The following is a 24,681-nucleotide window of genomic DNA, read 5'->3' as shown; positions in this document are numbered from 1 at the left end:
GATCATTTTTCTTGAAAGCACTTTTTTATCCTTGAAAATATACTTCTAAAAATTGAGACTTCCTTTGAAAAAAAATTCAATCAAAATGTGCAACATTGCTAAAATGAACATTAAAATGTAGCCACAAAATCATGACTTACCAAATAAATAAATAAAACACTTGTCTAAAAAAAAAAAACTTTTTCTAAATTTTATATTTTTGTTACAACTAATTCCTGTCATTTTGTTCATTTGTAGCATGTAGGGAGAGTTGTTTAAAAAAAAAAAAAAAAAGACATCAACCACTGTTTTTCTTTTTTTATCCAATTTATTTTTGACATGATCCACTTTGAACAAAAACTAAAAATCTAAGCTAACAATGTTGGATTACATCATCTTGCTAAAGTTGTCCATGGCTTCTTTCACTTTGTCCAACTCTGTCTGACTCTGTCGCAGCTGAAACGAAAGCGGCATAACGAGCACTTGTTAGCGGCTAACACATGAGAGTGACAAAAACAAAACAACACGCGCCACGTTGCCATGATCACCTTTTCGGCGTCCTGCTGCTGCACCTTGAGCGGCACTTTGTCCCTGTAGTCGCTCTTGGCCATTTTGTCGTGCAGCTTTTCCATCAGCTTGTCCAACTCGCCTTTCTTGGCCTGCAGCTTGGACAACTCTTTGTCCATGTCGATGAGACCCTGACGTCACCGCGACAACAAAAGCTTCACTTTGGTGGACCGAAAAGGCAAACGACGCGAGGGCGTCCGCGCGCGTGGCCGTTAGCGTCACCTTGATCATGAGGTTGACGGTGCATCGGTCCGACGCGATGGCCACGGCGCAGCCGGCCGGCACCGCCTGCTGGGCGCTCAGGGCGATCACGGCCTGGCAGTAGGACAGCGTCTGGATCTGCACGTTGGACGTCTGCACCAGGGACACCGTGGCCGAGTCCGCGCACTGGAGGTAACCTAGCACGCAAAAAGTGTGCGTGTTCATAAGCGGGCAGCCATTTTTTTGGTGCGTGCGCGCGTCCACTTACAGTCCGCTCGCGTCTTGGTCAGGTTGTAGTCGGCCCTGAGCGAGCGGATGGTCTTGACCACGTTCATGACGAAGTCCATGTTGCGGTCCACCTCGTCGCTGTTCCAGCAGAACTGCAAACACAAAACGGTCATCCGTCCATGGGTGAGGATTGGCGTCAAGGAAGTAAGCGCAAGTGGCATCTCAATGAGTGATAAAAAAAAAAATCTTGGAATGTTGGGGGAGGAGCCAAGTTTTTGGCGGAAGCCATAGAGAGACTTTTCGAGCTATTTTTCAGGTTATAAGGCGAGTATGAAATGGTGCAACACAAAAATAAGAAATGGACAGTTTTGTTGAATAACGAGTGCTAGTCATTCTTCGCAGAGGATAAGGAAAATCTGACGGTGAGTACAGTTCGATCACGTGATTGTGTTTCCGCACCGTTTGTGTTCAAGCCATTCTTGAAAGAGTTTAAGCGCCGCAAAATAGACGCTAATTAGCATTAGCGGACTAAAAAAAGCGGTGTGCGGTTCTTTTTAGCACAACTGCTAATCGGGCTGCTTGATTATGGAATGAATAACAATCACAATTATTTTGGCAATGATTGAAATCACGATTATACAAACAATTATTTATTTTGGGAAACAAGAAGCATTTAAAAACTATTAAGACCAATAAAAAAAATAGAAACACTATAATTATTATGAATTTATAACATATTTATTTATGTTGGCAAAAACTTGAAGTTGGAGAGCAGCATTCATTTTTTTGGGGTACAAAACAAAAACAAATCCAAAATATTACGACAATTTTTTTTTTTTTAAACACTAATTATGCAAGTTCATTTGAGATGAAACAAAATGTATTAAATTAGTTATTTTAAAATTTAAAAAAGGTGCAAATGTATAAATTTAAACAACTCCTCAATTTTTTTTTTTAATGACGATGCTGTTTTTGTCATTGCGTAATAATTGAAATTGAATTCCGACGACTTTAACATCTCGCAGCTTCAATTTTGAGTTGACACGCCGTCCTCGCTCACCTCTTGCGCGTCGGGGTACGACGTGACGGAGATGCTGGCGGCGTCCAGCTGAGGCCGTCGCCGCGGCAACCTCTGGTAGAGCTCCTCGCTGACGAAGGGCATGATGGGGGCGAGCAGGCGCAGGCCCACGTCCAAGCACGTGTACAAGGTCTGCCTGCACACGCCGGCTTGTTTCTCGCCGCCCTCCTTGCCCAAGACGGGCTTCACGCTCTCCTGCCGTAAGGAAGAAAAAAAAAAAGGTGACGGCGAGGGAAAGGTGACGGCGAGGGGGGAAAAAAAAGGTCAACGCGGCGCTACCAGGTAGACGTCGCACAGCTCGTAGAGCCAAAAGTTGTAGATGGCGGTGGTGACGGCGGGGAAGTCGTAGGCCTTGAAGCCGGCGTCGCACAAGCAGACGGCGGCGCTCAGCCGCGAGAGAATCCAGCGGTCCGGGACGCTCTCCTCGCCGCACAGCTTTTTTAAAAAAAAAATTAAATAATTAACTCTTTGACTGCCAAAAACGTTAAATAACGTTTAGTAAAATCCTAGGGAGGAGTGCCAAAGACGTTAAAAGACGTTTTTTTTTCAAAACAGAGGTGAAACTAACCATTTTCTATTGTTGATTACTGAAAAACGGAATAAGGTAGAAACAAACTTTTTTTTTCTGATGAAAGATGAGAGTCCAATCTTTCATTTGGTACTATATGTGTTTCCATAGTCCAAACACATAATTTTCTGTGGACCTTGAAAGATCAGTCAAAATGCTTAAATCGGCTGGCACCCACGGCATCCCTTTTCTGAAAACGTCTGGCAGTCAAAGAGTTAAATACACGTCTGCACTTGCACATTTGCATTACATTTTGAAGTTCTTTGGGAAATGTCGTAATGAAAAAAAAATAAATAGAATTAATCTTTGCACTGAACCCACTTGGGCTTTCTCTGAAGGTACAAAGTTGTCCCCAAGCGTCTTCATGGCAAACTTGACGGCGTTCCACAGCTTGTTGCAGAAGTGACGGTACCCCAGGATGCGATTCACGTCCAGGTTGATGTCCCTGCCTGGGGGGAAAAAAAAAAAAAAAAAAAAAAAAACACACACAAACCATTTTGTGATTTTGTGCTAATGAGGTCAACGTGACAGAACAATAATGTGCAAAGTACTTGAAATCCGATTCACTATTCGTGTTGACGTGTTGCAAAAATAAAGACGTTACAGTCCTACAAATAATTAAAATCCAATTTGATCAAAATAGACGTAGGACCGCCCACTAATGCTATGTTAAATATAGACAAAATATGGACTCTTAATATATTTCATTTTTGTTCCAATACATTTTTCAATGCATGTGTAAAAGTTCCATTAAGCAAACCCAAAAACAAAGGGAACAAAATAACAGCATACTAAGAGCCCCCCCCCCCCCCCAAGTTAAAGGGCTCTCTTGCCATCAAAATGACCATTCAAAAATTGAATTTTGTGCATTTTTTTTTCCCTCACAAAAATCAACTCACTCAAAATTGTAATATTATTCAGGTACTATGTTTGTCCTGCATGTCATTCCAAGGCCACAAAAATGATAAGGACTCCTCACGTCGTATACGGCACTGTAAAAAATGAACCAGGAAAAAAAAAAAAAAAAGGGAAAAAGACTGCAAGTGCAGCTAAGTTGTAATGTTACAACTTAAAACTACTGTCAAATGCATATGCGCAATTCTCAGATTAAAATTATTTTTTTTGTAAAATATATATATTTTTTAATATGATTTATTTATTTATATTTTTATCATTTGTTCTTTATTTTATTTTTCTCCATTTATTATGATATAATGATGTTGAACTTAAAACTACTGTTGAATGCATATTCGCTGTTCTCAGATATATAAAAAAAAAAAAGTAAAATATGTTTTTTATTTGAACATGATTTGTTATTTGTTGTCTATATTTTTATAATTTATTTATTTTATATTATTTGATTATATTTTTCCCCATTTATTATGATATAATGATGTTGAACCTAAAACTACTGTCAAATGCATATTTGCAATTCCTAGATTTAAAAAAATAATAATAATTTTTATTTCATTTTAATATGATTTGTTATTTATTTATATTTTTTTATAATTTGTAATTTATTTTATATTATTTTATTATATTTTTCCCCATTTATTATGATATGATGTTGAACCTAAAACTACTGTCAAATGCATATTTGCAATTCCTAGATTTAAAAAAATAATAATAATTTTTATTTCATTTTAATATGATTTGTTATTCATTTATATATTTTTATCATTTGTTATTTATTTTAAATTTTATTATATTTCCCCCAATTTATTATGATATGATGTTGAACTTAAAACTACTGTCAAATGCATATTTGCAATTCATTTTCGATTTAAAAAATAATAATTTTTATTTCATTTTAATATGATTTGTTACTTATTTATATATTTTTATAATTTGTTATTTAATTGATATTATTTAATTATATTTTTCCCCATTTATTATGATATAATGATGTTGAACCTAAAACTACTGTCAAATGCATATTTGCAATTCCTAGATTTAAAAAAATAATAATAATTTTTATTTCATTTTAATATGATTTGTTATTTATTTATATTTATTTATATTTTTTTATAATTTGTTATTTATTTTATATTATTTTATTATATTTTCCCCCATTTATTATATGATGTTGAACCTAAAACTACTGTCAAATGCATATTTGCAATTCCTAGATTTAAAAAAATAATAATAATTTTTATTTCATTTTAATATGATTTGTTATTTATTTATATTTTTGTATAATTTGTTATTTATTTTATTATATTTTTTCCCATTTATTATGATATGATGTTGGAACTTAAAACTACTGTTGAATGCATATTTGCTGTTCTAAGATATTTTATTATTTTATTCAATTTTTCCCCATTTACACCCATGGAAAATGTATACAAAATGTTCATCTGAAGAACTTCTTGGGTTTATAAAAATGAAGGCAGATTTGGTGCAGCGTCCATCAAAACGTTTGCGGCACTCGCTCACCTTGGCTGGTGTACGCGCACAGAGCGAATCGCAGGGCGTCTGTGCCGCACTCCGGGATGCCGTTGGGGTAGTCCGACTTCTGACCCTGCTTGGCTCGCTCCACCTCCACCGGGTCCAAGTTGCTGTACGCCAGCTGCGCGTGCAGACCCTGGAGGAGTTAAAATAAATAAATAAAGGCGCTTAGCAACGACCACCAACGAGCTGGCGTGCAACAAGTGCTCCAGTGCCCCCTGGTGGCCTGCTCTGTCAACAACAGTCCTCCAGGCTGGTCAATTCATGACGGATGGCTTCAATAAAAGCTCTTTGGTTGCGTCATAACGCTTCAAGAAGAGGACGCTTCCCGAAGGCAGCGTGTGTGTGCGTGCTACGCATCAAGGAGGGGTCAGGATTCACCTCCAGGGAGATCCCGGTAATGACATCAAGCGGGTCGATGACGTTGCCGAGAGATTTGCTCATCTTCCTTCCGTGGGCGTCCCTCACAACGGCGTGCAGGTAAACCTGTCCACAGTCACATGACTCCAAGTTGTTGTGGCGCTCCTAATTGGGCTCCTAACGGCTGTGGTGGGCGGTGACCTCGCTGACCTCTTTGAAGGGCAGCTTGCCCGTCAGCTTGAGGCCCATCATCACCATGCGCGCCACCCAGAAGAACAGGATGTCGTGGCCCGTCTCCAGCAAAGTGCCCGGGTAGAAAACGCTCAAGTCCTGAGTCTTGGAAAACACAGAACACAGATGACACAATTCCAAAAATGATTCGCAACTTGAGTTAATTATCGTCACCTTCCCTAAAATAATGGCGCTTTTTTTTTTTTTCAGATAACATCAAATAGCTGCAATATGATTGGCTACGAGCAAAGATCAGTCAACAAGCTGCCTCTGTTGTCAACTCATTCACTGCCATTGACGGCTATTGACGTCAAAAATTCATTTGAACTATTTCTATTAGTTTAACATTTTTTCCCACTTTTGTTTTGTTTGTATGCAAACCTAGAAAAAAAAAATACTGTACATTTAGAACAGATATAAAATTTGTTAACTGGTGAAGTCATGCAATTAATTATTATTTAAAAAAAATTAATCGCCTGGGTTTTGATAATCTTTTCTTCAATTTTTTTAAATTACAATTACTTAAGAAAAAAAAAAAGAAGAAAAAAAGACTATTAAAAATTCAGGAGTCAGGCAATTGAATTTTTCGTAATTCATCGCGTGACTTCGCTAGTTAACTCACGATTAATCCCAAATTTTATATCTGTAAAAAAATTAATCGCCTGGGTTTTGATAATCTTTTCTTCAATTTTTTTAAATTACAATTACTTAAGAAAAAAAAAAAAAGAAGAAGAAATGACTATTAAAAATTCAGGAGTCAGGCAATTGAATTTTTCGTAATTCATCGCGTGACTTCGCTAGTTAACTCACGATTAATCCCAAATTTTATATCTGTTCTAAACGTACAATATTTTTTTTTCTAGGTTCTATACTCTTGTTAACAAAAGTGGAAAAACATGTTCAACTAATAGAAATAGTTCAAATGAATTTTTGACGTCGAGAGTCGTCAATGGCAGTGAATGAGTTAATTATGAGAGGCCAGTCACTTTTTCCCCTCAACTGAGAAGAGAGGGGAGGGGTGAGCAGTTGGGTGGGCAGACAGGGAGGAAGGAAAAAAAAGCATTGGTGCCAGCAGGTACTAATTAGCCCCAAGGACGACATGAGCATTCCATAGGTTTGTTCTAAAAAAATTTTTTTAAAAAAGCTCACCATCTTGGAACAGAAAATTGTGAATATTTATGTTTCTTAATGTACCAAATATTCTATATTTTCTTAAAAAAATCAGATTGTGCGCACTGCATTTAAAATATAATTAAATAATATTATTAATAATATTTGACTAATCATTCATTAATAATATTAAATAATAATGTAATTTAGAATTTTTCCTGTCAAGGTCTACTCCAGGGCAATCCACGTTTCTGTCATAGGCCAAGATACTGCACATGCGCGTTGCCGCGTCTCTCCGGCAAAAATGGCGGCGAAGAAAACACTCAGATCTCGAGTCTTTAAACAAGGAAAGGTGCTTTAAATGGAAATGAAAATGACATTTCCACTTAGTTTTGTGACTCCGATGAGCCCTTAAGCTTGTTCCCGCTGAGCCGAGTTGTTGTTTGTACCTCATTAGGCCAGCCGAAGATGGAGAAGGGGAAAATGCCAGATGAGAACCAAGTGTCCAGAACATCCTCATCTGAAACACAACAACAACTTATTAAATATTAAAGAGGATTTAAGCAGCTTGTTCAGCCATTCGTTTATTTTCTAGTGCTTGTCCTCATTAGGGTTGCGGCTAGCTTTGGATAATCGGCAATTGCAGGGCACAAAGACGGACGACGGGCGGATTCCGAGCCAGAAGCACTAACTGGATTATTTCCAATGGGGAATCACTGGGAAAAAAAAGTTCCACTATATTTCAATACAGTCGATGAAAAGTGACCTTGTCTGAGTGTCACTTTGTCAGGCGTCACGTTGAAGCGCTTTGCCGCCTTCTCTCTGGCCTCCTCCACCGTTCTGCCGCTCACCCAGTAATGACCGTCAACATCCTGCGAAGGACCCGCACAAGAAATACATCATCATAGCATGCAAATGAAATAACTGGCGGCCATCTTACCTCTCCTGCTTTCACCGACGGATCGTTGACAGTGATGAAGTAAGCGGGGATGCGATGACCCCACCACAGTTGCCGGGAGATGCACCAATCCCTGAGAGCAGCGCAAGGGGACATATGACAGACGATTGGCTTTTTGGAATTGGAACAAATCTTGGTTGTCACGGTGACAACATTGACCGTTGCTATAAAATAGGCTGCTAGTGTTAAATTCGTACCTTATGTTGTCCATCCAGTTGAACCAGGTTTTCAGGTGGTGGTCGGGGATGATTTTCAGGCGACCCTCTCGGACGGCGTCCGCCGCCTGCTTGCCCATGTCGGCGCAGCTCACGTACCACTGCGGCTTCAACAGCGGCTCCACGATGTCCTTCGAACGACTACACACACACAAGCAAAAACACGTTGGCACCCGCGCAAAACACACACAAAATACAAAAATGCATACACACTTATAAACCCAATATAATTTATATATATACATATATATATATATTAGAGGTTCGATTAAGAACGATTTTTGATTCAAAACGATTTGATTGACAATGATTTTTGCTTCAATTTAAAGATTTTCAAGGAATTGTAATGATCTACTCCAGTCTGACTCGCTAATGCTAATTAGCGCGCTACTCGCGGCACTTTTATCACTCAGAAGAACGTCTCCACGCTTATTGGAATAACTTGATTGTGACTTTTTCCTTCTATTCTCTAATGTGGCTACAACTTGACGGTGTGTCAGCCCGCGTGGAACCACACTGCCCCTAAGTGGCCAAATCGGGTACAACATGAAGAGCGCGGCCAATACGGGCACACACAAACAAAGGGAAGACAGTATAAAATAGTTTGAAGAAAATAAATTTGGGGACATTTAAAATCAATTCTGAATCGTACTAAATGAGAATCGCGATTCTTATGAAAATTGATTTTTGGGGCACACCCCTAATTATATATATATATATATATATATATATATATATATATATATATATATATATATATATATATATATATATATATATATATATATATATATATATATATAAAAGAGACAAAAATGAAAATAAAATTTAAATATAAAATATTCAATTTAAAATATAAATTTAAATATAAATAATATTATATATATATAAAAGAGACAAAAATGAAAATAAAATTTAAAAAAACACATGGACAAAAAAACTGGCAAAAAACAAAACACACAACAAACGCACACTAAACAACAAAATAAATGACACAAAACAAAGACCATACAAAAACAGAAAACACTCAAATCAAAGACACACAAAAAACTAACAAAAAAAACACACACACAAATAAACATCGACGCAACCACCAGCGAGTGTATCAGACTGAGAAGTGAAATCCGCGCAGCCTCCTGACCTGCAGACGGGCACCACCATGGGGTTGTCTTTGACCTCTTTGAAGTGTCCTCTGTCCTTGAGCGCCTCCAGCACGGCTTTCCTGGCCTCAAAGCGCTTCATGCCCTGCATCAGAACAAAAAGTTTGGCATGAAAATGACGTGAGCAAGCACAGCGGGGAACGGCAGCTTCTAACGAGGGGGTACCAGGAAGGGAGGGGGCACGTTAACGAGCAGGCCGTTCTCGTCCAGGATGTTGACGAAGGGCAAGCCGTGCCGCACGCCCACATCGTAGTCGTTATGGTCGTGAGCCGGCGTGATTTTCACGGCACCTGAAGGGCAAATGTTGCGAACGGAGATGAGAAGGCACTCAACTATGGAGGACCAAAACTCCCAACATTTAAAATAAATCAATGACTATAAATAAATAAATGAATAAAAGTGAAAAGAAAAACGAGTATTGAAAAAATGCAATTTAAGAATGTTATAAAAAAAATAATAAATTGAAATTGAAATAAAAACAAGCACAAAAATATATATTCCTAAATAAAGTAAAAAACAAAAACAAAAAATTAAAATATAAAAATAAATGTTGAAATAAATACAAAAATAAATATAGAAATATAATTAAATATCGATTCATAAATAAAGCTCTGCTCTCACATTTATTTAATGCTAGACACGCTTAGGACCGCCTCCTCATTTGAATTTTGACCTGACAGAGCGTCTGCAGCACGAAATAAATAAATGTGAGAGCAGAGCGTTTTTATTTATTGACCGACATTTAATTCTATATGTATATTTATTTTTGTATTTACTGTATTTCGACATTCATGTTTATATTATTTTTTATTTTTTTAATCTCTTTTTTATTTTACTTTTATTTAGAGATGTATATATATATATATATATAGTTTTGTTTCTTTGTTTGTATTTCCATTTATATTTATTTTTTGTATTTAACTTTTGTATTATATTTTTGATATCAGTTTATTTTCATTTTATTTTGCAATAATAATATTTTATTTTAATATTTTTATTTAGGCATTTAATTTTGGCAGTTTTGGTCCTTCATACTCAACCAATTCTTCACTCATTGGAAATGTCGCCAGTTTTTTGTTTTTGTGCCCTTTCTGAAACACCCAAAGACGGCGATCAAGCATAAAAGTGGTGCTTTGGCGTCATCTCGTGGCACTAAGACAATTAGAAACCATTTTAGGTGGCATGTCAATTACTGGTGTTTTTTTTCTTTTCTTTTCGCTATTCTTGGTGCCTTTACAGTCAGCATGTGTGTAAGTTCTCTTACCCGTTCCAAAGCTCACGTCCACAAAGTCATCAAAAACCACCGGCATCCTGCGCTCGCAAAAGGGATGCAAAACCATCTTGCCCTTCAGGTGTTGGTATCTGGAGTCGTCGGGGTGCACGGCCACTGCCGTGTCGCCCAGCATGGTCTCGATACGAGTGGTCGCTACGATCACTTCCTCGTCTGATGATGAAGATCGCCAGCGTGTCAACTTCCAACTTCAGCTTGGCGGCAATCGTTGCGCTGCAGTACCTGAGCCGTCCACTTTGTAGGCGAAGGACACCAAGACGCCAAACTCCACTTTGTCTTTGTAGCCTGGCACGGGCAGCAACGTTCTGCCCGTCAGCTCCTTCTTGTCCACCTGGAAAAGCAAGCAGCAATTTGATTAATTGCCAAGAACGACTTTAGTCGTTCAATTATATCAAAACATTCAGTGCCGAAATGATGTATTTTGGTCAAATAGAAAACTTGAATTTAAAAAGGTGTAAAGACTACATCATGTTGGGAATTGTGCTATTAGCATGCAAAAAGGCAATAAACAGAAGATGGCAAAGTGATTTTGCGCCTAAAGTGGAGGAATGGATAGATGTAATGTTAGCTATTTATAATATGGAGACTGCATCACTTAGAATGGAAGTTGAGAAATGCAAAAAGATTTGGATTTGCTGGTTGATATATGTTAGACAACATAGATCCGATTTTATATACCACAACCTGGTTCAAAGCTAAATGGTTTGTGTGTGCGTTTTTGTTCTTGTTAAAACTCATTCACTGCCAGTGACAGCTATAGACTTTAAAAAAATTCATTCTAACTATTTCTATTAGTTTAACTTTTTTTTCTCTCCCATTTGTGTTAACAAGAGTGTGAAAACCTAGAATTTTTTGGGGGGTACATTTAGAACAGATATAAAATTTGTGATTAATTGTGAGTTAACTAGTGAAGTCATGCGATTAAATACGATTACAAATTTGAACCGCCTGATGCCCCTAATTATTAATAATATTTTCTTTAAAAAACAAACAAACACATTTTGTGTTAAATTTTTAATAATCTTTTTTTTTTTTTTTAAGAAAAGATTATTAAAAATTAGCCAGACGATTACAATTTTTAATCGTAATTAATCGCATGACTTCACTAGTTACCTCACGATTAATCACAAATTTTATATCTGTTCTAATACAATAAAAAATTCTAGGTTTTCATACTCTTGTTAACAAAAGTGGGGAAAAATGTTAACCTAATAGAAATAGTTCAAATGAATTTTTGACGTCTATAGCCGTCAATGGCAGTGAATGAGTTAATATGGACATTGTTTGTGTCAGTTACAGATTGTAAAGGTGAATACTGGATTTTGACAGATTTTTGCAAGGCCCACAGAATATTCTATTGCTAAAAAAACATGGAACCTACACCAAAAGAAAGATTAGAGTATCTTCTTTCATTAGGAGAAAAAGTATATTTCTACCCGTTTCCGTTTTGCAGCAATTAGTATTAGAATAAAGCGAAGTTTCATTATTATTCACTTAATTATTTGCAACACGGCCCTGGTTGATTTCTTCTACTCTGCTGCCACCTGCTGGCCGTTTTTGTAATAACTACCATTGCTTCAACCGTTCTGTTCAGTTCAGAGGCTGCATCAAAGCTTTTTGTATGCTCTATAGCATGAAAAGAAACATAAAAAAAACGTGTTAATACATCTTTGGGACACTGGTCATATTTAAAATAGAACGTATTTACACGTTTTTGGGAGCAAATGAGTTAAGGAAAAGGAAGGACAAAAGGTTGTTGGATGTGTGGGGATGTGTATATGCGACTTTGTCCTTATATAATGCGAATATTGTTGAGAAGTTTGTAAAAGTTAATAAAATACAAATTCCCCCCAAAAAATAAAAAAAATAGTGCCAAGGTCGAGTTATGTCATTTGATGTTTTTTTTTTCTTTGGAAGAAAGATATTTATTAGGTCATTAGGTTGTATTTGAGCTCACAAAAGCCCCAAATTTCCCACGCTTTGCAACCGACCTCGATATCGGAGATGGCGGAGTTGAGCGAGCAGGACCAGTTGACCAGCCTCTTGCTTCTGTAGATCGCACCCTCGTCGTGCATGCGGACGAAAGCCTCCTGCACCGCGTAGGAAAGTTTCTAGGGAAACACAAAACAACAAGTTAGGAAGGACGTCGCGCAAGCTTTTGGTGAAATGACTTGAAAGGATGCTGACAGGATCCATTGTGAAACATGCTCGGTCCCAGTCCAGAGAGGATCCCAGTTTCCGCAGTTGGTGGTAGATGCGATCTCCTTTTCTGTCAAAACAAGAAATAAGAAATGAGACAAAACGTTTCCACACATCAAAACGTCTCCCTCGTTCATTCCCACTCACTCGTTCTTCCACTTCCACACTTCCTGGATGAACTTGTCCCTGCCCAGGTCGTGGCGGCTCATGCCCTTGTCCCTCATCAGCTTCTTCTCCACCACCACCTGGGTGGCGATGCCGGCGTGGTCGCAGCCCGGGTTCCACAGGGTGGTCTCGCCGCGCATTCTGTGCCTGCGCGCGGACGGGAAAGCGGATCAACGTCCGACTCTTGTGCGGAACGGAACTTGTTGTTACCATCGGGTCAGGCAATCCTGGATGGCGTTGGTGAGGGCGTGGCCCAGGTGGAGCGATCCCGTCACGTTGGGTGGGGGGATGCACATCATGAACACGCCGCTGGGGTTTGGATCGCTAATATTTTGCCTCTGTTCAAAATGAGGAAATAGTCAGCCATGTATTTTTATATATCACAGTCCGTTTTGTGGTCGTGTGTCCCCAGCAGAGGGGCTTATTTGGCAAAATCTTTCATGCAATTTTTTGAAGGAATTAATAAAATGACAGTCAACCCTGGCTATCCGTAGGGGACAGGGCCAGAGACCTGACCTAAATACAGAAAAATCTCAAGTAATTGACGCTCACAAGAAAGGCTTTGGATGTCACAAGATGTTTTTTTCCCCCTAAAAGATCAAGCTGGCCTGACTACATGAGGTTCCTACTTTCAGGTCAACGTAGCTGCTTGGCACCAGGATGCCACTAGATGTCGCTAAAGCAAGATGTTTGCATGCAGGGGTTGCAGAAAGACGTTACAAAAATAAGAAATGAACTAAGCATTTTCTTGTATACATTTTATTACAATAACTAATATACATTTGAACCCTCCTGTATACTTAAATTAAAATAATTCTTTTTTTTTTGGGTACTCTTTTTTTCCCCAAAATTAACTCTTTGACTGCCAAAAACGTTAAATAACGTTTAGTAAAATCCTATGGAGGAGTGCCAAAGACGTTAAAAGACGTTTTTTTCAAAACAGAGGTGAAACTAACCATTTTCTATTGTTGATTACTCAAAAACGGAATAAGGTACAAACAAACTTTTTTTTCTGATGAAAGATGACAGTCCAATCTTTCATTTGGTAGTATGTGTGTTTCCATAGTCCGAACACATAATTTTCTGTGGACCTTGAAAGATCAGTCAAAATGCTTAAAATCGGCTGGCACCCACGGCATCCCTTTTCTGAAAACGTCTGGCAGTCAAAGAGTTAATAATAAAACCAGAATTAGCGTTTTGCTATTTTACTTCCTGAGGATTGTTAAATGTTTAGCGGGTCAAAACAAGTGGCTTCTAATAGTATTTTACAATTTGCGACAAGTGAAAGTCATTTAAAATGTATTACTAAATTGAATTTGGTAGTTTAAAACAAAATAAAAACACCCTAGATAGATACTGTTACAGGACCCCAAAAAAACTGAACGCAAATGGTTTCAGCAGTTAACGTCTTCGTGTCTATTAAGCAAAGGAATTCCAATTACACTCCAAAGTGGCAAAAAAGAAAAAGAAAAAGCATCCATTTGGAGAAAGAGGCTCCCAGATGGTGCATTCTTGAGATGTGAAGGTCCTTACCCCGTATTCCGGCTTGAAAAATCCCTGCTTCTCCCACCAAGGGTACCAAGCGGACTCCACATATTGAGGACTGTACGAGTCGGGCAGCGGACTGATGACATCTGACAGCACAGACAACAGGTTGAAATATTCACTTGAGGCTAAAAATGTCATTCGCATTCTTCACGTCATACGACGACTCCTCACTCGCAGGCTAAATGGAGGAATGCAAGTACAGTGAAGCCTCGACTCGGCAGTATTCTTCTACTCTATAAAGACTTACATGAATAACAATTACATATAAAAGGCAAACAGTACAGCATTGTGATTTCATGTTTGAGTGATTGTTGACATTGTGCTGACCCTGCACATTCAGTTTCATGAAAACAACAACTTTTTTTTTTTTAACTCACCTTTTTTCTCCCCAGCGGGAGTTGGAATGTCGTATGTGATGATCCCCAACTCCTTTTTCTCAGGTTTGGCCTTTTTCTAAAATAAAGAATTTTTTTTTTTAAATTAAAAAGCGCACTCCTTTGATATTATCATTATTATTGTTAACAATGTACATTGCATTAATTTTACAATTTTTTTCCCTTATAAGCAGTTAATATAAATTTATTTTTGCTTCAATTTATGTCATTAAATAAATAGAAAATAGATTTATTGGTTATAATAAAAATATAAACATTCATAAAAACTATTTTACGAGTAACATCGATTTATGAGAATTGCATAATTTAGAGTATTTAGTAAAAATGACCATTTCACATGACACATTTTAACATCCATCCCATCTACAAATGGCCCGACCCACCAGTTTGTTTAAACAAAAACACCAAACGTGGCCTTTGAGCAGAAAAGTTTGCACTTCCACTTTTCCGCACTCTAAAAAGTGACTTTGGCGAGGTCGTACCTCCGTGGCCGGCAGCGTTTTTTTCTTCGCCTCCATCTCCTTCTTCTGTTGGAACTTCTCCAGCTTTTCTCTCTTCTTTGCCTCCTTCTTCAGCTGCGCTTCAGTCTTTACCGGTCCTGGAATAGTCAACATTCAGTCCCAAAACAGCAATACCAAACATACAAATGTTATTTACCGACCATTGAGCGCATCGTGTGTTGTGTCACCAGCAGCGTTGTTAGCAGCAGCAGGAGGACTCGTACAAACGTTGGCCTCTGCGTTTGTGTTCACCGGCGCCATCTTCTCACACAAAGTGACTTTTCCAAGCACTTTGATGAAGTGAGGCTGGTTGATGCAGGTGGTGAACCATCTGGTCAGGTTGGTCAATACGTTCCTGTCGGACGGCTCCAGAGCCTACAGGAGCGGAAACGGAACCAGAGTGAGGATTCGGCCGAATCGGGAGTGGCAGACATGAGAATACGCACGTATTTGAAGGGCAGAAGAAGAGCCGAGGCCACGGCCATGTCGGCGAGGGTGACGCTCTCCCCCACCAGGTACGTTCTTGGCTCCAGCGTCTTATCCAGAATCTTTAGGATGCGTAACAGCTCAGCACGGGAAGTCTGCTGGAGCTGACGCGTAAAACCACACGTCAGCAACACGTGAAAAAAAAACAAGAAGAGCCCTAAAAACGTTTCTATTCGACTACAACATGAAACTCTTCCTCCTCACTTCAACATAGTTCCTGGGCTCAAAGACGCCACAAGATGGCATCCAAATCTAAGATACATACTAGGGCTGGGAAAAAGTCAATTAGGCCGACCCCCCCAAAAAAAAGAAAGAAAAAGGAAATAAAATAAAAGTGTTGACACGAAATTTGGACTCCCTCACCTTCTTGTCCAGCGTCACCCCCATGAGGGGAAAGACGACAGCGCAGGACGGCGGGATGAGCTCGTTGTCGGCGAAGCTGAGCCATTGCCACACCTCGCTCTGCTGCTTAACACCCACGCCGGCCTGATTCCCCTGCACGGCCAAGTACCAGGCCACGGCGTTGGCCCCGCTCAGCACTTCCCCTGCGCCCAACACCAACGCGGGAGTGGAGCGGGCCAAGAGAGCGGCGGGGGGGTCGTCAGTGACGGTCGTGACGCCAGAGGAGGGCCACGCCTCGGCGGCGAGGAGAGCCAGGATGCTACGGAAGTCATCGGGGTGGGGGGACACATACAGAGTGGCCATTCCTGATGGAGAGACATAAAAAAAAAAGTCATTAATCAATCAATAATTTTGTGACCCAACTATAGTGCTTCATTGAAAAGGTTGAACTTGAAGTTGGAACCTAAGCAATAAGCGTGCTCACCAATTGCAAAAATTCACACTCAACTCTGCATAATGGACACGAGGCCATGCAAACTCCACATAAGCATAAGAGATTCAAACACAGAACCTCTAGACAACTTAGTAGACATGTCAACCACTAAGCATCACTTTCACATTTGGATTGTTTCATTACAAAAGTCAGTGTGATGGTGTATTAACTTAGTTCCAAATATTTAAATGCAGAGTGTATTTGGCACAATAGGTAACGAGTTTCTATCAATTGTATGTGTTTTATTGAAGTTGAAAGCCAAACAGTATGAAGAAGAGCCGAGCAAGATAGTGTTTGTCGCCACCTGTCAAAAGCTGACTCGAGTCAATGCTAAGTTAGCTTTCGCTTTTATTAAACAAAGTCAAACACGAGTTTTAGCAACAATGATGTGCTTTATTCGCGAGGTAAGACATATGTTAAAAGTGTTCCCGTGTTTGGTACACGCGTGTCCACGTGTGTTATGCTCCTACCTTAGAAAGAAACAATGAGAAACGTCAGCCGATCAAGACGCTGCTCTCTGCATGGGTTCTTTCACGCCACACGCAGCAGTCTGATGCAATGGGACAACACTTCCGGGTTTCAGCCGCCACTTCCGCCCCAGCACGGAAGTCTCGAAATTCTACAAACCTAAAAATTCGTTCAAATTTTTATTTTTATTGTTTTTGTTTATTGAAACGCGGCTAAAACACACATTGTATCGTGAACAAAATAGTCGTTAAAGACAGTCAATTTATTATTTGCAATGTAGAACATTAATCGTTACCGTAACTTTATAATATTGTACTGTAATAATGGGGCAAGCCAAAAGGAAAACTAAAAAATTCAGTCCTTGTTTGACGTTCACTTTATTGATGGCTTTGTTTTTTTTAAATTAATCTATTATGGCAAACTTCTCCCTGTAATATCCTATGAATGTTGTAGAAGTGATTATTTGAAAACGTAGACACTTTTGCTGAGATTTATTTAAATATGTCACCTATTGATATTTATGTTTCAGACCTTGATAAATCATTAATTGTTGTGAGAACTTATTAAGACATGATCGGTGTCTACACTGCCAGTTTGAAAAAACGTTATTGTTATTGAAAGACATAATGTACAAACTATTCACTGGTAGTGAAGATACATAAAATTTATTACAAACGATATGATTGAAAGTTGTTGTTTTTTCTGATGTAAGTACCAATTAGCTGGTCGCAGTGCCTAAGAAGAAACTGAGATCTGAGAACAACAATGACATAAGCCACAATTGTCTTTATTTAAACATAAAACACAAACACATCCAATCATTTTATACAATGATTATAAAACAAAGGCACATTCAGTGTCATCAAGCAGTTCTTCCCTTTACCACACTTCAGAGGTCATTTGCAAAAAAAAAAAAAAAACAAAAACATTTTAAATTGTTAGCAGTGATTTAAAGAAGACATAATGGGCTCTTTTTTTTTTTTTAACAACTGTTCCCAAATGTCTTAACATGTCAGTGACAGTGTTTTGTCAAAAATAAACCAATGGATCAACAATAATAAATGGTAGACTGCAAATCGTATTTGTTTGTGCTGCTGAAGAGAGCAACTGATGTGAGTCAGCAACTTAACAACGGCAAATCTGCCTTTTGCTACATTGACCACCAGGGGGCAGCGGACTGAGCCTTGCTACAGGAGCAACACGTGTCTCGACAGGAGTGGCCCCCACAAAGACAATACAACTATTTTCACTCATGGAGGCAGCACTTGAGTGTATGTTTCGCATTGACATCACCAAACACAAATTCCCACACTCACCGCCACCAATTTCACAGAGCAATTATGTTTGTGTGTCACTTATCAGAAGCTAACGCTAATCTGCGCATCCAACAAAACTCAATGCAGCTCTGCTTACCTTTCGGCTTTGACGTGGCATCATGATAGTTGCGGATGAGTCAAACTTAAAATCTAGTGGCCATAGCCGATCCACCACCAATTAAGCAATAAAATGTCTACTTCATTTCAATTCTTTTTTTCATGAAGTCTGAACTGAAATTAAATTTTCTTCCTTTACTTCACTTTCACAGTCATAACAGCCCTCTGAGTGGAACCTTAACTTCAATGCGGCCCATAATGAACATGACTTATTTTCAACGGTTACTTGAAAGTGGTAGTGGATCTTCACCCAGCCAGCTATTTGTATAAAGGCCATTAAAATGTCAAATTTTCACATCATATCCCTTTTAATAGTAGAATTATTTTTTCGTTTATTGTTACTCCCTAAAATAATGTTTTGTAAAGCAAGTCAAACAAAAGCACTCTAAAATGTTCCTACTCAGCCTCTGACAAATCAGTGTGAATCGGCGTGGTTTCCCTCTGCCGTCCGAAACCTTCGGTGAAGGCCCCGAACACCACATCCACCACCCCGACGACGATACTCCCGCCCACCACGAACATATTGAAGACCCCGGTGACGCTTCTCCACGCCAGCAGTCCCGTCCCCCCGCCCACGGCCAGCGCCTGATCCCCCATCTCCACCGCCACCGTGCCGCAGTAGTCGCCGCTCTGCTTCAGAAGACGGCCTCCGAAGAACCTGCTTACCCGCCAGGTCTTGCCCAGGGCGCCCCCGAATAGCCCCAGCGTGTCGCCGGCCAGCGTCCCCGCGCCGGTGACGCCCGTGTAGCAGCTGTTCAGCAGCGCCGCCAGCATGGAGGAGACGCAGTAGTAGAGGTTGTCGACGGCGTTCAGCAGGAAGTCCAGCAGCGTTTCGAGGCCCCAGCGTATCCATGACAACACGTCGGACGTCAAGAGGTAGAAGAGGGAGCAGGTGTCTCCTGGGAGGGCAGCGAGGACGCCGAGGTCTTCCTGGAGGACGTACGTCACCTGCATCAAGAGACACAACATCTAATGAGAGAACTATAAATAGAGTTGAATCGAGTATCGGCTGACCTCTCAAAATGAGAATTGGAAAGTGACATTCATTTCATGCAATTTTAAGGGAAAATGCTATATTGGGAAATATAGGTCATTCTTGAAAATGATGTCATTGCTTTTTTTCTTTTTTTTTCACTGGAAAAAAGTGGTGTCAAACATGCTTAGTATTTAGGTCAGCTATGGAGACAGAATTCAATAATGCTGAAATAAAAAAAAAATAAAAAATAAAAAATAAAGCTTCAGATGTAGTTCCGGATGTTGTATTGCTTAAGATGTCCAAGAGTGAGAAAAAAAAAAACTATTAAAAAAACAAAACAATAAAACAACAATCAATTTCAGATTATGTCGATAGGCTCAAGAAATATGACAAATCTTAAAATGAGGGGAAATTTGTAAAATAAAATAAAACTGGTTATCTTAGATGGCATTCAGAAAAATGACAATGAATACAATTCAAATGTTGAATAATAAAAATCTAATAATTTAAATGATAAATAATCAATTTCAGGTAATCATAAAAAAAAAAATCCTTATCTAAGATTGCTGACATGCGCAAGAAGATGGGATTTAGAAACACAATTAAATGTTGAATAATTAAAATAAAATAGAATGAAATTGGAATAATTTAAATGATAAATAATGAATTTCAGGTTAAAATTAAAAAAAAAAAAAAAGTGTTTGGGAAAATTAAGACATTTGCTTTAATATGCAAAAAAAAAGGGAATAAAGGTGGATTTTGAAGAAAAAAAAAAAAATATATATATATATATTTATATATATATATATATATATATATATATATATTTATTCTGGTTAATTCTGATGGGATTTGTAAAAAAAATCTTGTAAAAAATCTTACAGGAAATAGATCTGAAATGGGAGTAAGCAAAAAAAAAAACAACAAAAAACAAAAGTAGCCCTTAAGCACACATTTAAGCAGATCTTTCACCTGTCCGGGGAATTGTGTGATTCTGGAGAAGATTGGCCTGAGCGGCGCTTTGAGGATGGACAAAGCGGTGGAGATGATGGAGACCACGATGCTGCTGGAATTGTCGTCTGCCTGTTCAGCGGCACCTTCGACAGAACGCGTCTCGCCAGCCTCCTGGACGCTGCGGCTCTCCGTCTCCACGGAAGACTCGTCTGTCACATCCGCTTCGCTTGCGTGCGATTTGCTCACGTCCGATTTCCTCGCGTCCGATTTGCTTGCGTCCGATTTCCTCGCGTCCGATTTGCTCGCGTGCGATCTGCTCGCGTCCGATTTGCTTGCGTCCGATTTGCTCGCATCCGAGTTGCTCGCATCCGAGTTGCTCGCATCAGACTCGCTCGCATCAGACTCGCTCGCATCAGACTCGCTCGTACCCGAGTCGCTTGCATCGTGAGTGTCTTCTTCAAACCCCACTTGTGCGCGGCCCTCGGTTTGAAGACCTAACGTGGCGCCGGCCGACCCCGCCCCAGTCCCCCCGCATCCTCCATAGAACAGCTCGTCCACTCCCAGCCTCTCCTGCAGCTCCTTGACGCTCACTCGCCGCACGCCGTCGTCGTCGTCATCGGCCGTCTCGCTGATGAAGCCCACGCCGAAGCCGCCCTCGCCGGCCGGAACGGAGCAACACGCCGCGGACCACAGCGGCCCCGCATGACACCCCTCGTCCCCGATTAGGATGTAGAGATCCCCGTCGAGAGCGCTGCACTGCGGGGCGACGCTGGAGCGGACCAGCGTGGCGACGAGCCAATCCCAGCGTCGGAGGGGCGAGTCTGTAGGCGGAGACTCGGGGTCGCCGCCTCGGAGAAGAGCGGGAATGAAAACTTGGACTCCGTCTTCTTCTATAGCCTGTGTGGCACGAGAAGAACGTCAATTTGTGCTTACAGTATGTGCGTGGATGTTTTGGATTTTTTTTTGTCTCGACTTCAGCTTCTGTCTGTTGCCATGTCCTGCCAATGTAACGATATTAGCAAAGGGGCTGTTTCTTTAACCAATCAGATTCCCCACGTGGGCAATTTTCAGTACTTTTGATTGGTTGGTCAGAGCAAAACCTCGACTAGCAAAAATATGCCTTCATTTTTTTCTCTAGCAGATCAGGTTTTCATCATCATAATAATAATAATAATATGTAATATACTAATATAATTTGTTTGAGGTGGAATCTATTTTCTGAAACATCATAGCTATAAATTATAACACGTTAAATGATGTATTTTGCAAGCTCTTATTGGTCCAACTTTAAAATAATAATACATTTGATTTGTAATGCACTTTACATTTCAAAGAAATCTCAAGAAATCTACAGATGAGGGTTAAAGCTAATTATAGTAAGTACAGTAAGTAAAATAAAATAAAATTATAATATAATAACATATTATAATTATTTATCAAAGTACAGTATTTATTTTAAAATAAAATATCTCCCCAAAAAAATCTTTACTTTTTCTTTAATCAGCGTCAAATAGACTTTTAGGGACACATTAGGCTTTCCGATTAAAATTTGCTGTTGACCATAATAATCGATTAATCACTTAGAGATCTTGTTGACCTAAAGTTGCCCAAATACGTGTCATTTCAGCCTCTCAATGGTAAATATTGCCTAATTTGTGTCATCCTTCATGAAAGCACACTGACTGTCTTTTTTGTTTAATCAAATCAAGACATTTGCAAGCATTTGCTTTTACTTTGGGAAAAAAATGACTAACAAATATTACAGACCAAACCAGTAAATTGAGTCCATAATTTGAAATAATGTCCTATTGCAGAAAGGGATTTTTTTTTAATCCAATATTTGATGAATACATTAATTTGACAGATTAATCAATTATTAAAATAATTGTTAGTTGCCGTCCTAGATGCTGAATAACGATGATTCTTGGAGAGACACCTCATTTTTTTCTTAGGTTTTGCTTAGTTTCAAAAACTTTTGAGAATCACTGCAACATGGACAGCATTTGAAACGATGCAACTCGCAGCAAAGTGACAGCCGTGCCCTTACCACAATCTCGTCTCCCTCTCGCCCCTGCGTCCATCCGGGGCCGAGACGGAAGGCCAAGACGACAGCCGCGTCACAGTCCGGCCAGCGCAGGGCGGCGAAGTGGCGGCCGCCGGGCGTCTGGTGACATCGGGGGCTTGGCGCCGAGCCCCCCCGCCGAGGAAGTGTCTGCCCGCGGAAGCAGGGGCCGCATCGGGGGTCCGGCTCGGCGTGCTCGTCAGCCGGCGGTGACAGGCCCCAGCCTTGCGCCCCCGGGGCCAACAGGGCCATCAGCCACACAGCGACAGTCAGCATGTTGGTGGGCGGCCGGCTCAGCAAATCTCGCTCACAAAGCCATGCGGTGTGTTTGTGAGAAGCGTTACAAATAATCCCCGTGTCTTCCTGTCTCCCTCGCTGGCTGCTCGCTCCAAAAATCAGGTTGCAAGTCAGCAAATCAACGACTAATGCAGGCTCTATCTTGCTCGCATTCCCCCCCCCCACCCCCAACCACCACTACAGCCGTGGCCCCTCCCCTTTTTATGGTCTCCATGGCGACACCTTTGACTCCACTACGCGAGCCGTGCTCACACCCTTCGTAACCTGCTGCTTCCTTGTAAGTCAGCATTCCCAAACACGCTGACAAGCAAACGACTGAACATGCAAAAAAAAAAGACTTTTCTGACTTGGTGTATTGTTTTGAATACTTATTTTTATTAAAAACTCATTCACTGCCATTGACGGCTATAGACGTCAAAAATTAATTTGAACTATTTTTAAAAAAAAAAATCCACTTTTGTTAACAAGAGTATAAAAAAATATAAATTGTACATTTAGACCAGATATAAAATTTGTGATTAATCATGAGTTAACTATTTAAGTCATGCGATTAAATACAAATAAAAAATGTAATCGCCTAACGCCCTAATTTAACCCCTGGGCGTTCTTTTCTTTTTAAATGGCTTGGTCAGAACCAACAAAAAGCCAAAAAATGGTCAAATAACGCCCAGGGGTTAAATGATCTTTTCTTTTTTTGAAAAAAGATTATTCCACCTTGAAAGCTCATGTATTTAATTAATTGACAAACTAAGGCAAAAACTTAATTAGCTGCATTTATAGCTACAGGTACTTAATGTTAAAAAAAACAAATTGTTAGCTTAAAGCAATCTTTATTTTTTTTTTTTTTACTGAAAATTTTTTTTTTGCATAGATTTAATTATTCATTTGCACTATAATAACCTTGGTGAGTACACCCTTGAATATTTTTGGGCCAATAATTTGGGGGTTTTGTTTTTTACTAAAGTATTCCATCTACTGGGGCGCTGCATTGGAAAACCCGTGACCCTGTATTAGGTTTTGAGGCCTCACATACATGTACTGCATTATTGTTTGTTGAACCACAAAAACATGGTGCGATTGTCAAAGAAGAAGACAGGAAACAAGCAGCAAAGGAGAAAGAGGCTGTTAGCAATGAGCGATCGCCACGTTCACTCAATGAACCTTTGTTGTTTGCCAACAGACTCTCCACGCTTTGCTTTCCTGGCACACGTAAACATGAAATAATAAATACTGTAGTTGAGTATGAGACATATATATTGTATCCGCAACTTTTTTTTTTTGTGAAAGCGCAATGTCATTTTTCTAACAGGCTGTTACTTCTGCAAAAAAAATCTGCATCTTAACATGATTGTATATTTGTCCAAAGGTCCAGCTATTATCCAACTCAAGACGTATGAAGGATCACAACGTCCCAACCCTGTCAATTGTTTCTCGTATGTCTGAGTCACATTCTTGAAAGTCAAGTCAAACAGGTGCTTCCAACTGAACAAAAAAATGTCCCTCTTTTAAACATGTAATTTCGTTGCTGTCTCATCCAGAATGCAGCTGATGAATCAGACTCCCGAAAAAAAAACATCTTTAGGAATATTACAAAAATGCGCATTCAGACAGTGTTTTATACTTTGTTGCAAACAAAGCAGCAGATCTCTGTGTGCATGTGCCATACAAACAGTCTGCTCACTGTTCTCTTCCTAGTGGAATCCAGCCAAGCCAAGCTGCAGCAAACACACCCCTCTGGTTCAGTCCTTTTTTTTTTTTTACTATATATATGCCATAGTAAAACATGACGTTGACATCTAAATCACAGTTAATGTCTGCAGTCTGTGAATAGCGAATGAGTCGCAGGGTGCGAGGATGAAGGTGCGGTGCTAAAAAAAAAAAAAAAATCAATGATCAACTTTGAATCAAAAGTGGCACGCCTGCTTTGAAAGCTGCAAAAATAGATAACGACAATAAAGCCGCCACAATA

General features: G+C 39.6%; 2 protein-coding genes across 2 annotated transcripts; both read right to left on the bottom strand.

Moving 5' to 3' along the window:
• Positions 1-282: 282 nt before the first annotated feature.
• On the bottom strand, positions 283-17,118 carry vars1 (valyl-tRNA synthetase 1). The gene is made up of 29 exons (XM_077576525.1): positions 16,993-17,118; positions 16,051-16,394; positions 15,648-15,791; positions 15,363-15,576; positions 15,184-15,299; positions 14,684-14,759; positions 14,292-14,392; positions 12,969-13,096; positions 12,741-12,905; positions 12,582-12,663; positions 12,386-12,505; positions 10,617-10,725; positions 10,368-10,547; positions 9,269-9,393; positions 9,085-9,188; positions 7,926-8,084; positions 7,711-7,801; positions 7,537-7,642; positions 7,220-7,290; positions 5,640-5,765; positions 5,451-5,555; positions 5,058-5,205; positions 2,943-3,070; positions 2,333-2,488; positions 2,036-2,248; positions 1,016-1,127; positions 769-944; positions 528-677; positions 283-435 (listed from the first exon to the last, which is right to left on the bottom strand). Exons 2-29 carry the CDS (start codon positions 16,390-16,392, stop codon positions 367-369), a joined length of 3,816 nt encoding a protein of 1,271 aa, XP_077432651.1. The 5' UTR covers positions 16,393-16,394; positions 16,993-17,118; the 3' UTR covers positions 283-366.
• Positions 17,119-17,756: 638 nt separating this feature from the next.
• On the bottom strand, positions 17,757-22,849 carry LOC144058409 (uncharacterized). The gene is made up of 3 exons (XM_077576849.1): positions 22,401-22,849; positions 20,372-21,250; positions 17,757-19,371 (listed from the first exon to the last, which is right to left on the bottom strand). Exons 1-3 carry the CDS (start codon positions 22,689-22,691, stop codon positions 18,820-18,822), a joined length of 1,722 nt encoding a protein of 573 aa, XP_077432975.1. The 5' UTR covers positions 22,692-22,849; the 3' UTR covers positions 17,757-18,819.
• Positions 22,850-24,681: the final 1,832 nt, after the last annotated feature.

This window comes from Vanacampus margaritifer, chromosome 9 (genome assembly GCF_051991255.1).
Source record: "Vanacampus margaritifer isolate UIUO_Vmar chromosome 9, RoL_Vmar_1.0, whole genome shotgun sequence".
NCBI classification, from domain to species: Eukaryota; Metazoa; Chordata; class Actinopteri; order Syngnathiformes; family Syngnathidae; genus Vanacampus; species Vanacampus margaritifer.
This window is presented reverse-complemented; position numbering and strand designations above follow the sequence as displayed.